The sequence below is a fragment of the Typha angustifolia genome, chromosome 14 (genome assembly GCF_048772165.1).
Source record: "Typha angustifolia cultivar Huaian chromosome 14, ASM4877216v1, whole genome shotgun sequence".
Taxonomy (NCBI): domain Eukaryota; kingdom Viridiplantae; phylum Streptophyta; class Magnoliopsida; order Poales; family Typhaceae; genus Typha; species Typha angustifolia.
The window spans coordinates 2,872,882-2,885,905 of NC_133252.1; the positions used below are offsets into that span (position 1 = coordinate 2,872,882).

The 13,024-nt window shown below is 39.6% G+C and overlaps 2 protein-coding genes and 1 long non-coding RNA gene across 3 annotated transcripts; all 3 read left to right on the forward strand.

Annotated features, from left to right (window-relative positions):
* The first annotated feature begins 793 nt into the window (after nt 1-793).
* On the forward strand, nt 794-2,117 carry LOC140776675 (uncharacterized). The gene is made up of 3 exons (XR_012106924.1): nt 794-1,099; nt 1,210-1,328; nt 1,911-2,117. It is a non-coding gene; the product is annotated as an uncharacterized lncRNA (long non-coding RNA).
* A 3,815-nt stretch (nt 2,118-5,932) lies between these two features.
* On the forward strand, nt 5,933-8,797 carry LOC140776234 (putative disease resistance protein RGA1). Its single transcript, XM_073119866.1, has one exon. The coding sequence runs from the start codon at nt 6,067-6,069 to the stop codon at nt 8,614-8,616; it is 2,550 nt and encodes an 849-aa protein (XP_072975967.1). The 5' UTR covers nt 5,933-6,066; the 3' UTR covers nt 8,617-8,797.
* A 2,576-nt stretch (nt 8,798-11,373) lies between these two features.
* On the forward strand, nt 11,374-12,012 carry LOC140775645 (putative disease resistance protein RGA4). The gene has a single exon (XM_073119030.1). It carries the CDS (start codon nt 11,374-11,376, stop codon nt 12,010-12,012), a length of 639 nt encoding a protein of 212 aa, XP_072975131.1.
* Nucleotides 12,013-13,024: the final 1,012 nt, after the last annotated feature.

Here is a 13,024-nt window from a genome sequence, read left to right on the forward strand (position 1 = left end):
ATGAGCTCTACAATGATTTGAATTAATTTTCTTTCATAAGGTAACTTTTCGAGCAATCCCTCTTCAAATCGAATCATTGAATACATTCTTGATGTGTTGGAACTGTAAGTTCTACGTAATTAGAAGCTATCTCAAGATTCTGAACTGCCATAGTTGTAGTATCAACTAGTTGTCTCGACTTAATATGAAATAATTAACATGTTGATAATCAAAATCACATATATCTTTTTTTTGTGTTGCAGGAAAGATACAAATGAGTTGTTCACAATGCCTGACAGCATTCAGGTATGTGATATCACAGCTTGATCCTGTAGTCTTTTTAACTTGATATTAAGAGTGAGATATCCTCTTTTTCCAGATAAATGATTACTCAGAGAGAGTCAACAGACCTGGTGACTTTGCAACCTTAAGACAAAAACACAAGGATGGAATGTATAAGACATTGGAACAATTTGAGGTTTGATCTCCATCTTTTGAGTTTTTCTCTCTGACTATTATTTCACTTAAATTTTCTACTACTCTGCATTATATTTCAGTTCAAACTTATTTTTAGCTCTTTGCATAATTGTTTTTGATATGTTCATATCGTAGAGTGATGTTTATATGGTATTTCTCAAGGCATTGGCTACAAATGACAGAGATACTATAAAATATAGAGAGGTACACTTGGTAGAATCTGTTTACCATAACTGATTACACTCCAATTATTCTTGATCTACTTACTACTTAGCATGCCAATTTTTTTTTCCTTTGACAATAAAAATAGAAATCTTATGTTTATAGGCACTGTGTTTCCAAGATCAAGCAAAGCAGGTTTTCCAGTCCTTAAAAGAAAATCGAACGAACTCTGAATTGGAACTCTCAGCTTGGCATCAAAAATATTTCAGTCGTCGAAGAAGAGCTGTACGAAATGCTGGCCCATCCAGTTATGCTACTCAACCACAACGTAATGTGCGTCGTAAGATTCATACTGATACTAAACAACCCACTTTGTCTGAGAATATGATACAGGATGGAAGAGGACAGTCATTGCATGATAAGTTAAGCTTTATTAGAAATCTGCAGTCCATTTCCGATCCAACTTATCGGGCTAACCAAGGTAATGGAGAATTCTTAGTGCTGATATATATTTAAAAAAGCTAAATAGTACTGATATGTAGAAATATTTTTGTTTCCTTGCCTACTTAACTTAGTATTAACCTCTGGCAGATCATTTAGGATGCTCACAACCCTGTACCGAGCAGCGAAGATACACTTACAAGGCTGAAAGTGATTCAAATTGTCCAATTCTTCCAATACTTTCCAAGCAACACAAGCAGCTTGTCCATGTAATTCTTTGTGCCTCACATTCTGAATAAGATAGTGTTGATTATAGTGTTTGCAATACAATGTTGTTGATAAGAAATTTACTATTGATTGGAAGCATAAAGCACTTAGTTGGGAGCCATTATCTGAAAAAGCTAATACTAATAGCAGAATCATTCCTAGTACATGGTATGAATGCAGCTGATGCAAATGGTGCATTAGTTGTTCTCTTCTAAACTATGTTCTTTGGAAAAAAAAAAAGTTATTAAACTGTAATAAAATATCAGAATTGAAATGTTGCAACTTGCAAGAGGTTGAAAACTCACACAACGTCCAAATCCAAACTGCAGTGTTTTAAGTTATGTTTCTATTGAGGAAGTGTCAGACTGTTGGAAGGACTCAGAATCAATTCCACAAATTAGTGTAACAAAGCATGCTTTCATCATATCTTTTTTTTTTTTTCAAGTTCTTTAATAGGAAATGGCAAAATTGCCAGTTCTCCAGGAAAATGCCTGCATATCTTCAGTACTCTAAGCTATTTCAGCAACCATACTTATTCTTGATATATATCTCATACTATCTCACCCATTACATTCTTATTTCAGAATAGGTGTGCTCTGAGTTATCAAGAGAGCTTGCGGCATTTCGTAAAGAATGCAGGAAAAGAAGCTAAGACGGTAGCAGAAAGAAAATGTGAAGAGTACAACGAAAGGATCAAAATGCAATCCTTGGCTACTAATTATGCAACGTCGAGTTTTCTTCCGCTTCGTAACCGATATTATAGGAATCTCTACTGCCAAAATTTCAGTGATAACAAAATTGTCAAGGATGTTACTTGCCTTGGTAACGATGGTACGCTGGTTTCTAACACTAGTCCGAGTCCAAACTGCAAGCTAGAGACTGATGAACTACTTAGATTATTCTCTGTGATAGGAACACCAGAATTCCTGGAGAGAAGCAATAGCATCTTGTTATCAAACTCAAACATAGCAACTAGGCCTGATCAAAGCTATCTATCACTTCTTAGTGGTGATGAGATTGAGACAACAGTTGTAGCTAGATCAAGCTTCAATGGATTTAGCTCAGGAAACCAAGTGCAGCATCCTCTGAAGTTGGAGAAGCTTAGACAAAATGCAATGTATGATTTGCCGTTTTGGAATCCAAAACTCAGCAGAACAAGATCTTGGGAAGAACAAGGTAGGGGTGGTCCAGAATCCTCACAAATCCAGTCTTCAAAGGGATCAATTTCGAGTCGTTTAGGCTTCGTTCAGTATGCTAGATCTCTCCAGCCATTTAAGATGAATGCTCAGAATGTTTTAGCAACTCAGAGTAGAGTTTGAACTGTTTGGTTACTGTTTTCTTTGTTGAATTCAGATACAGTCGATCTAAGTTGAGGACTAAATAAGCAGCTATGTTCTCTTTCATTCAAGGAAAGAGATTGCAGAAATGAGTTCTATAATACAATCAATGATCTACTTGGTAAGACCCTCCAAATTATTCATCAAGCTGTTGTTCCATTTCACGGAGAATGCATTGGATGACGCCATTGATGTGCAAAATTTCACTGGGTAGAAATCAAGAAGAGATAAAATCCCTCACACGTCCTCCATCAACACATCGGTCTGTCACCCAACAAGAAGAGAAATAAGTTTTGCTCTAGGTCGTGCATGCTACTCGTAGAGTACGTGGAGGAATAGATTTCTCATGCAATGCCCACTTGAAACGTGGCATCGTATGAGAGGAGTCCTACACACCGAGACGTCGAGTTGGCTCCACATCGAAGAACAAGGTGGTAATTCAACAAATAATATTATACTTATTGTTTTATCTATAGATTAGAGAAGAACTATCCTTAATTATATTTTTTTATATCTGGTTGGCAACAACTACAGAGGTATTTTATTATTAAAATATAAAATAAGAAGGATGATTAAGGTCAAATATCAAAAACACCCTGATGTTCTTCAAAGGGTGCAATTATTATTTGTTTTTAGTGGTGATTTGTTAAAAATATCTATAATAAATTAAATATGGTTAATTAAGTCTCCTCTTTCTTATTCCAAATCTAAGTTGGAATACGAAAACAGGAACATTGAATCTGTTATCCATCCATGGTATTGTTAATATTATAGTAGTATTAACCATAATATTAATTACACTAACTTTAGGTGTTCCATCCCTATTTTAACCGGAAGGACTCGTTGGTATAGGATTACCGAGAATGAACACTAGGGATGTTTACAGCAGGGCTTTTCTTTGTTTTGCTTCGGACATTTCCACTGATGGTAGAAACTAGAAATTGATTCCAAGAGCTGGGCTTTGTTTCATGGAAATTAAATAACAGGAATCATGCATGTAGTTTACTATTGTGCACATTGAAAAAGATAGAGAAATGGAAAAAAGATCATCGTTTAATGGAGTTGAGAGTTGTGGTATTGCTCTCCATCTCTTGACTAGAATAATTCATAAGCAATTTGCACCACAAATCACATTAATTAAGAGGGACGGCGCTCTCATTGGTTCCCTAGCTGTGCAAGAAACTACGATCATAGTTTAATGAGAAAATTGGTAGTTTACTATCGTGCACATTGAAAAAGATAGAGAAATGGCAAAAAAAGATCAATACGTACATTATTTATAATTTGATCCCTTACATATACAGTTGTTTGAAAAGTGAAAAAAAGATCAATGCTGTAATATGATCTCTTACATATACAGTTGTTAGAAACAATATTCGAATAACTCTTAACAACTTGGCTAGATAATAGATCGACTAAACTACAATTTATTTAGTCTGACTAAAATAGTTATAATTATACATAATAATTTACAAAACAAACTAACTTATTTTCAATACTCCCCATCAAGTTGGAGAGTGAATATCTTGCACTCCCAACTTGCGAACCATAGGTAAGAAATTTTCTTTACCTAAAAGTTTGGTCAATAAATCTGCCAATTAATCCGTTGAACCAACATGTCTAGCCACTATTGAGTCATCTTAAATTTTGTCCCAAATGAAGCGGCAATCCATTTTAATATGCTTGGTATGCTCATGGAAAACTGGATTAGCTGAATTATGTAAAGCTGCTTTGTTATTACAATATAAGGAAGTGGTTTCAAAGTGTAGAAGGCCCAAGTCTTTCAACAAACACTGTCGCCTTGGCCGTGGTCCATAACAAGAGCAACTCACCAGGGCCGAAAAAGAAGAGCAACTTGTCGTCCGTTTGAGATATGCAGTAAGAATCTGTAAATCAGGATTCTTCTAATCCTGGCCGAGACTTAGGACAGAAACCCAATTTTAATTTTGGTCGCACCGCTTCAGATAGACCGTGCCCATACTGCACCCAATGTCCAATTTCATTACAATGGGTGCAGTATGGGCGCGGCCTACCTGAAACGGTGCGAGCCGAATTAAAATCGAGTTTCTGCCTTAGGTTTCGGCCAGGATTAGAAGAATCCCGATTTGGGGATCCCTACTGCGGATCTCGGATGGACGGTGAGTTGCTCTTCTTCTTCAGCCCCTGCAACTTGTTCTTATTGCAGACCAATGCCATGGATGTGACAGTTGCATTGGTGGGGAGGCTCGTCGACCCAATGAGGTGCTACTTCTCCTCTTGGGCGATCGAGGAATATGCCTCTCCAACCAATGGTGAAGGCTTCATCAACAGGATTTGCCCGTGAACAACATTGTAAGTCTCGTTCAACCTTATCAAGAACTGCATTAGCTTCTGTTGTTTGGTTTGTGGTGCATCACAGTGAGTGCCTAACTTGTCCCATAGTTGCCCTTATTCCTCTGTATTTCAAAGACACGAGTAGGATTACCTTGTGAAAATCTATTGTTTAGATCTTCCTAGACCTCACGGTTAGTAGATAGTAATTGATGCTATTGGTGATTTCCGGGCTGTAGGTATTAAGAATCTAGGAGTGGATTATATCATTGCACCGCGACCAAATCGTGTAGCCATCAGGATTGCCAATTTCTGATGGAGCTGAGATGGAACCATCGATGAATCAGAGTTTATTTCTGGTGTCCAGAGCTCGTATCATCGATTTCCTCCAACCGAAATAGTTGTCTCTATCGAGGAATTTGGAGACAAGAACCAATCCCAAATGATCAGAATGGTGAAAGAAATAGGAATTAGATAGATCGTTCTTAGGAGAGTCTAAGACTTGAGAAGTACCAAATGAGAGGAAAGATCATTGTGAGGAGTACTTAGGAATTTTGAATGTGGAATTCATTTCCTAGTTTGGTACCAAGAAAAAGAAAGAGAAGTGAAAAAAAGATCAATGTATTATCTATAATTTGATCTCTTACATATACAATTGTTAGAAACAATATTCTAACAACTCTCAACAATTTGACTAAATAACAATTGATTTAGTCTAACTAAAATAGTTATAATTGTACATAATAATTTATATAACAAACTAACTAATTTTTAACGCGCTCACACACACACACACACACACACATATATATATATATATATTTAATGGAGTTGAGAATTTTCGTATTGCGCTCCACCGCATGACTAGATTAATTAATAAGCAACTTGCACCACAAATCAGATTAATTAAGAGGGAGGGCGCTCTCATTGGTTCGCTAGTCGTCCAAGAAACTACGACCATAGTTTAATGAGAAAATGGGAACCCAAACAACTTAAGTGCTTATCACAGCTACTGCGATTCATTCATCTCTTTGCCGTCCAATCCAATCGAATCCCTTCCTTTCCACTTCTGAGTTCTCTGTGAGAGTTGACGATGGCCGGAGTGCAATTTGCATTCGTCCTTGTGAGGGTGTTAACCAGCAAGTTAAGCTCCGGTCTGTGGGATGAGCTTGGACTGCTTTGGAACTTCAAGCAAGATCTGGAAGACATTAAGAGCACCCTCGCCACACTTGAAGCCGTCTTAAAGGATGCCGAGAGGAGATCGATGAATGATGAGGCGGTGCTTCTCTGGTTGAAGAGGCTCAGAGCTGCGGCATATGACATCGAGGACATGCTCAACGATTTCGTCATCCATAGGGAAGCAGCGGTCAGCGCGCTCAGGAAGGTGAACCGGTTCTTCTCCACCTCCAATCCGCTCATCTCTCGTGACAGCATGGCTCACAAGATGAAGAAGATGAGAAAGCGATTACAAAAGATTGCAGAAGAGAAGAACAAGTACTCTTTGAAGGTGGAAAGCGTCACTGATAAGCAAGAAGAGATTAGGATGCGCAGGACCTTCTCAGAAGTTGACGAAACCGAGGTATTCGGGAGGGAAGAAGAGAAGAAGGAGATAATAAGGAAGTTGCTGGCCACAAATAGCAATACTAATTTCTCCGTCATATCCATAGTCGGCATCGGGGGTCTGGGGAAGACGACACTCGCCCAATTGGTCTTTAATGATGCTAGTATGAGCGTCTTTGATCTAAAGATATGGGTTCATGCTATGGAATTTGATGTGGAAAAATTAGCAAAAACTATTATATCATCAGGACCCGCACAGAGCTGCAATTCTGATGACTTACAGTCCATCAGTAAATGCATCAAAAATTTGCTGCGTGGTAAGAGATACCTGCTCGTGTTAGATGATGTGTGGAATGAAGATAAGGAGAGATGGAGGAATTTGAAGTTGATGCTACGAGGTGGCAACAGCGGGAGCAGAATTCTAGTGACCACCCGCAGTCTACAAGTTGCTTTGATGATGAGCGACACTGAAAGCCCGCATAGTTTGAAGTATCTATCAGATGATGATTGCTGGAAGCTGTTCGAGCGAAGGGCATTTGGGTCAGGTGGTGTACCGAGAAGGTCAACTCTCGTACAGATAGGGAAGGAGATCGTCAAGAAATGCGGAGGTGTACCCTTGGCGGCGAATGCTCTCGGCGGCACGCTTGGTCGAGCGAGTGGGGAGGAGACATGGAAGAACGTGAGAGACCATGGAATCTGGGAGATTGAGCAACAATATGAGAATAGGCAACCATCTGAGAATGAAATCTTGGCTTCATTAAAGGTAAGCTATCAGTGCATGCCGTCTCCTCTAAAACTGTGCTTCCTTTACTGCTCCATATATCCTAAATCCTTTGAGCTAGACAAGGATAAGCTGATCCAGCAATGGTTCGCTCAAGGATTTATCCAGTCACAAAGCGAGAGAAGGTCATTAGAGATTGGTGAAAATTATGTCAACTATCTGCTATCGTTCGAGACTGGTGAAGATTATGTCAATTACCTGCAGTCAATAGCATTTCTTCAAGGCAAGAAAAAGTATAATCATGAGGAAACTAGAAGAGTAACCTACAGGATGCATGACTTGGTTTACGACCTTGCACGATCCATTGCCGGCAATGATGTGTCAGCTATAGCGGCAGGAATGGGGACCACGAGTGATGTCAAAGAGTGTCGCTATGCTTCACTTCTCGGATATGAGAACCCATCAGAGCTTCAAAATGCTTTACCTGAGAAGGCAAGAGCACTGCACTTCCGGGGATGTTCATTACCTTCTCTTCCTGGCCGTGCCTTCTCACGGACTAGATGTGTCCGTGTCTTGGATTTGAGTGGATGTTTCAGTATTGATAAGCTACCAATCTCAATAAGCGAGTTGAAGAAACTGAGGTACCTAGACGCTTCACACTGTACAATTCAAAGTTTAAACCCAATTGTGACCCTCTGGAACCTGGAGATTTTGAACCTCCAAGACTGCCGAATCAACAAACTGCCCTCTACCATTGGTAAGCTCCAAAACTTGTATTTTTTAAACCTTTCAGGTTGTTTGAATCTCTCCACTCTTCCCCCTTCTATTGGAGACCTCCGTAGATTGCTTTACCTTGATCTATCAGGTTGTTGCCAACTTCAACAACTGCCTAAATCCATTGGGATGCTCAACAATTTATGTTCCTTAAAACTGGGTGGTTGTTCTAGTCTTCAAACATTGGACCGATCCATCGGAAACCTTGGGCACTTGAAACTTCTAGATCTCTCGGACTGTCCTAGACTTACCAAATTACCTGAGTCGATTGGCAATCTTCAGAATCTACAACTTCTAGACCTCTCAAAGTGTTTTGGACTTAGAGAATTACCTGAATCAATCGGCAATCTTCAGAACCTACGAAATTTAATCCTTTTTGGTTGTACATTTGGTGAGCCGCCTAGAACTTTGAGCAACTTCATGAACTTGGAAACACTAGACCTCCAAGAATGCTCGTCATTGAACCATATGCCTCGCGGAATTGGACCATGGATCAAATTAAAATACCAACGTCTAAAAGCAGATATGGTAATATTTAGTGCGGCCCCTGCAGCTATGGTTAGATTTATAGCACCAAACTGGTGGTGATGTGCGTTCTATAGTTGGAGCATATGAATCAAAAATTTCATTTACGTTTAGTGCAGAAAATTTAATCTTACAACGGTTTAATTGATGTAATTTCTGAAATCTATTTTTTATTTTTCTGAATTTGTTAATTGATGTAATTTCTGAATTTGTCAATTGTTTTGTTAATCTATTTTTCTGAATTTGCTAATTGATGTCATTTCTGAATTTATTAATTGTTTTATTTTTCTGAATTTGTTAATCTTAGACCCTATAACGTCGCTGATACAATCGATAAATTGACCAAATTACCCCTCCACTTATAATGATAAAATAATTAAGTGGCTTAATTAATATCAATTTTTTTAATTTTTTTAAATTCCTTCATTTTCCTCTGCCCTAATCCCCTTTCTAAACACATTCCTCTCCTCTCCCACCAAGCACATGCATGCCCATGTCGGTCGCTATGTCGACAGTCCAAGGGAGCAAGGCGTGATGCGCAATAGAGGTGGCCAACCGCAAATGAGGGCTTGCTGTGGATGAGGTCGAGCAAACGAGGCATGATGTAGTGTAATTTGATCCCTTACATATACAGCTGTTAGAAATAATATCCTAACAATTCTCAACAACTTGGCTAGATAATAGGTCGACTAAATCACAATTGGTTTAGTCTAAGTTGGTGGGGATACCACTTTTCGTCACGTTTATTCTCATAGGCACAAAAGAGCTGCACCTATGGCCCTTTGGCTTAATAAGTGTTGTGACTAACCACCTTCTAGAGTTATTTTCGTATTTTATCTTTTACTTTATTTTGCCTATATAAAGGTTTATAATCATCTTTTATGGGTTAATGAATATTTTGAGGGCTTCTGCATATTGAGTGTTTGTTGGTGGATTCCAACGTCGGTGGATTCCGACACCCCGATTGGTGAATTCCACGGGTTTGATTATTTTTTCCTATTTCTTCTCAACTCTGTAATCAAGACGTTGTCTTGCATCAGTTTTGGTATACTAAAATAGTTGTAATTATAGATAACAATTTATAAAACAAACTAACTAATTTTTAACACTCCCCCTTAAGTTGGAGAGTGAATATTCTACACTCCCAACTTGCGAACCATAGACAAGAAAATTTCTTTTCCCAAAGATTTAGTCAATAAATCTGCCAATTGATCTGTTGAACCAACATGACTAGCCACTATTAAACCATCTTGAATTTTGTCTCGAATGAAGCGGCAATCCATTTCAATATGCTTGGTACGCTCATGGAAAACTAGATTAGCTGAAATCTGTAAAGCTACTTTGTTATCACAATATAAGGAAGCATGTTCAGGGTGTAGAAGGCCCAAGTCTATAAATAAACACCACCGTTATGACCGTGGTCCATAGTAAAAACAACTTGTCGGGGCCGAAGAAGAAGAGCAACTCGTCGTCCATCCGAGATCCACAACAGGAATCCCCAAAGTGAGATTCTTCTAATCCTGGCCGAGACCTAGAGCAAAAACTTGATTTTAATTCGAGTCGCACTACTTCAAGTAGACTGTGCCCATACTGCACCCAATGTCCAATTTCATTACAATGGGTGCAGTATGGGCGCGCCTACTTGAAGCGGTGCGACCTAAATTAAAATCGAGTTTTTGCCCTAGGTCTCGGCCAGGATTAGAAGAATCTCAATTTGGGGATTCCTATTGTGAATCTCGGACGGACGGCAAGTTGCTATTCTTCTTTGGCCCCGCGAGTTGTTCTTGCTGCGAACCACAACGATGGCGGCGACGGATGCATTGGTGGGGAGGCTCGCCGACCCAATGAGGCGCTGCTTCTCATGTTGGGCAATCGAGGAATATGCCTCTCGAACCAACGGTGAAGGCTTCATCAACAGGATTTGCTTGTGAACAACACTATAAGTCTTGTTCGACCCCATCAAGAACTACATTAGCTTCTATTGTTTGGTTTGTGGTGCATCAGAGTGAGCACTTAACTTGTCCCATAGGGTCTTCAATTTGGTGTAGTAGGATGAGATTTGATAGTTGTTCCTATTTATGAAGGGCAATATTCCTCTATATTTCAAAGACATGAGTAGGATTACCTTGTGAAAATCTATCATGTAGATCTTCCCAGACTTCACGGATAGTAGAATAGAAATTGAAGTTGTTGGCAATTTCTAGGTTGCAAGTATTGAGAATCCAATCATTGCACCACGACCAAATCACGTAGCCCTCAGGATCATCGATTCAAATGGAGCTGAGATGAAATGATCGATAAATCCGAGTTTATTTCTGGTGTTCACAGCTCGTATCATCGATTTCCTCTAGCTAAAATAGTTATCTCTATTGAGGAATTTGGCCACAATAACCAATCCTGAGTGATCAGAATGGTATAAGAAGTAGGCATTGGATAGATTATTCTTAGGAGATTCAAAGACTTAGGAAGTACCGAATGAGACGGGAAGATCACTGCGGCTGCAGGAATTTTGAACGTGGATTTCATTTCCTGCTCTAATACGATGAAAAAGATAAAGAAGTAGAAAAAGGATCAATGCATTGTCTGTAATTTGATCTCTTACATATACTATTATTAGAAATAATATCCAAACAACGGCAAGATAATAGACCGACTAAATCATAATTGATTTAGTCTAACTAAAATAGTTACAACTATACATAACTATTTATAAAATAAAATAACTAATTTTCAAGGCGCGCACACACAATATCCATTATATATATATAGAGAGAGAGAGAGAGAGTTGAGAATTTTGGTATTGCGGTCCACCTCTTAACAATGGCCGGAGATAAACTTGCATTTATCATTGTGGAGGAGTTAACCAGCAAGTTAAGCTCCGGTCTGTGGGATGAGCTTGGACTGCTTTGGAACTTCAAGCAAGACCTGGAAGACATTAAGAGCACCCTCGCCGCACTTGAAGCCGTCTTAAAGGATGCCGAGAGGAGATCGATGAATGATGAGGCGGTGCTCCTCTGGTTGAAGAGGCTCAAAGCTGCGGCATATGACATCGAGGACATGCTCAACGAATTCGACATCCATAAGGAACCAGCGGTCAGCGCGCTCAGGAAGGCGAACCGGTTCTTCTCCAGCTCCAATCCGCTCATCTCTCGTGACAGCATGGCTAACAAGATGAAGAAGATGAGAGAGCGATTACAAAAGATTGCAGAAGAGAAGAGCAAGTACGCTTTGAAGGTGGAAAGTGTCACTAATAAGCAAGAAGAGATTAAAAAGCGCGAGACCTCCTCCCTTGTTGAGGGAACTAAATTGTTAGGAAGAGAAGAAGAGAAGGGGGACTCAATAAAAAGGTTGTTGGCCAAAGAAAACCAGACGGAAGTCTCTGTCATTTCGAGAAGTACCCATGTCAATTGGCAATCTTCAGAACCTACGGAATTTAATCCTTCGTTGTTGTCAGTTTGAAGTACTACCAGAAACTTTGAGCAACCTCATCAAGTTGGAAACACTAGATCTCACATATTGCATGTTACTTGACCATACGCCGAGTAGAATTGACCGAGTGATCAAACTCCGAGCACTGAGCAAGTTCATTGTGGGTGAGGGCGGCAGAGCCAGCAGCTCTAGAAGCAGAGGGTGCAACATTACAGAGTTGGAACATCTGAATCTTCTCACTGGTGATTTAGAAATACTTTTCAAATGAGGAGTGGACCCAGATGATGTTAAGAGAGCAAACTTAATGGAGAAAGAGATCCAATCACTAACTCTGTCTTGGAGCTTCAACTACCAGAGCGGTACTGATCATGCAGCCATTCTACACCACCTTGTGCCGCACCGGGACTCGAAGTTCTTGACGATCTACGATTTCTTGGGAGTCAAGTTCCCCAGCTGGATGATGAAAGAGATGGATAAGTTCCTCCCAAACTTGGTCGAGATCGAACTGTCAGACATGTTAAATTGCGATTGCGTTCCTGTGCTTGGCCAGCTGCGTCACCTTCGAAAGATGGGATTGTGGTCCATGCCAAGAATAAGGAGCATCAGTACAACAGACTCGTGTGGATATGGAAGTGACAGAGCAACATCGTTCCTTTCTCTGAAAGAACTTTCTATCGTGGACATGCCGCATCTCGAAGAATGGGTGACGGCAGACGACGACAACGACGGCAACAACAGCAAAAGAGGATCATGTCGTATCTTTCCTTGCCTTGAAATATTGACTATCAAGGAGTCTCCCAGCTTGCGAGTCCGGCCACGTATTCCACCATCAGTTGTTTACTTGACCTTGCCCAAGAATAATAAAGCTCTGTTACAGAGTGCCGAGGTGAAGACATGGAAGGAAGCAGCCCCACCCACAGCCCACTGCCTTTTTAAAAAACTTTACATTGTAGAATTTATATACTTCACCGTAAAAATTTAAGTACAAATAAATTAGAGATGGTTTAAATAAATAAAAACTCATTAATTAATATTTTAAAAA

Excerpts from the sequence above, each read along its gene's own strand:
- LOC140775645 (XM_073119030.1), top strand. The coding sequence starts at position 11,374 with ATGGCCGGAGATAAACTTGCATTTATCATTGTGGAGGAGTTAACCAGC.
- LOC140776234 (XM_073119866.1), top strand. The coding sequence starts at position 6,067 with ATGGCCGGAGTGCAATTTGCATTCGTCCTTGTGAGGGTGTTAACCAGC.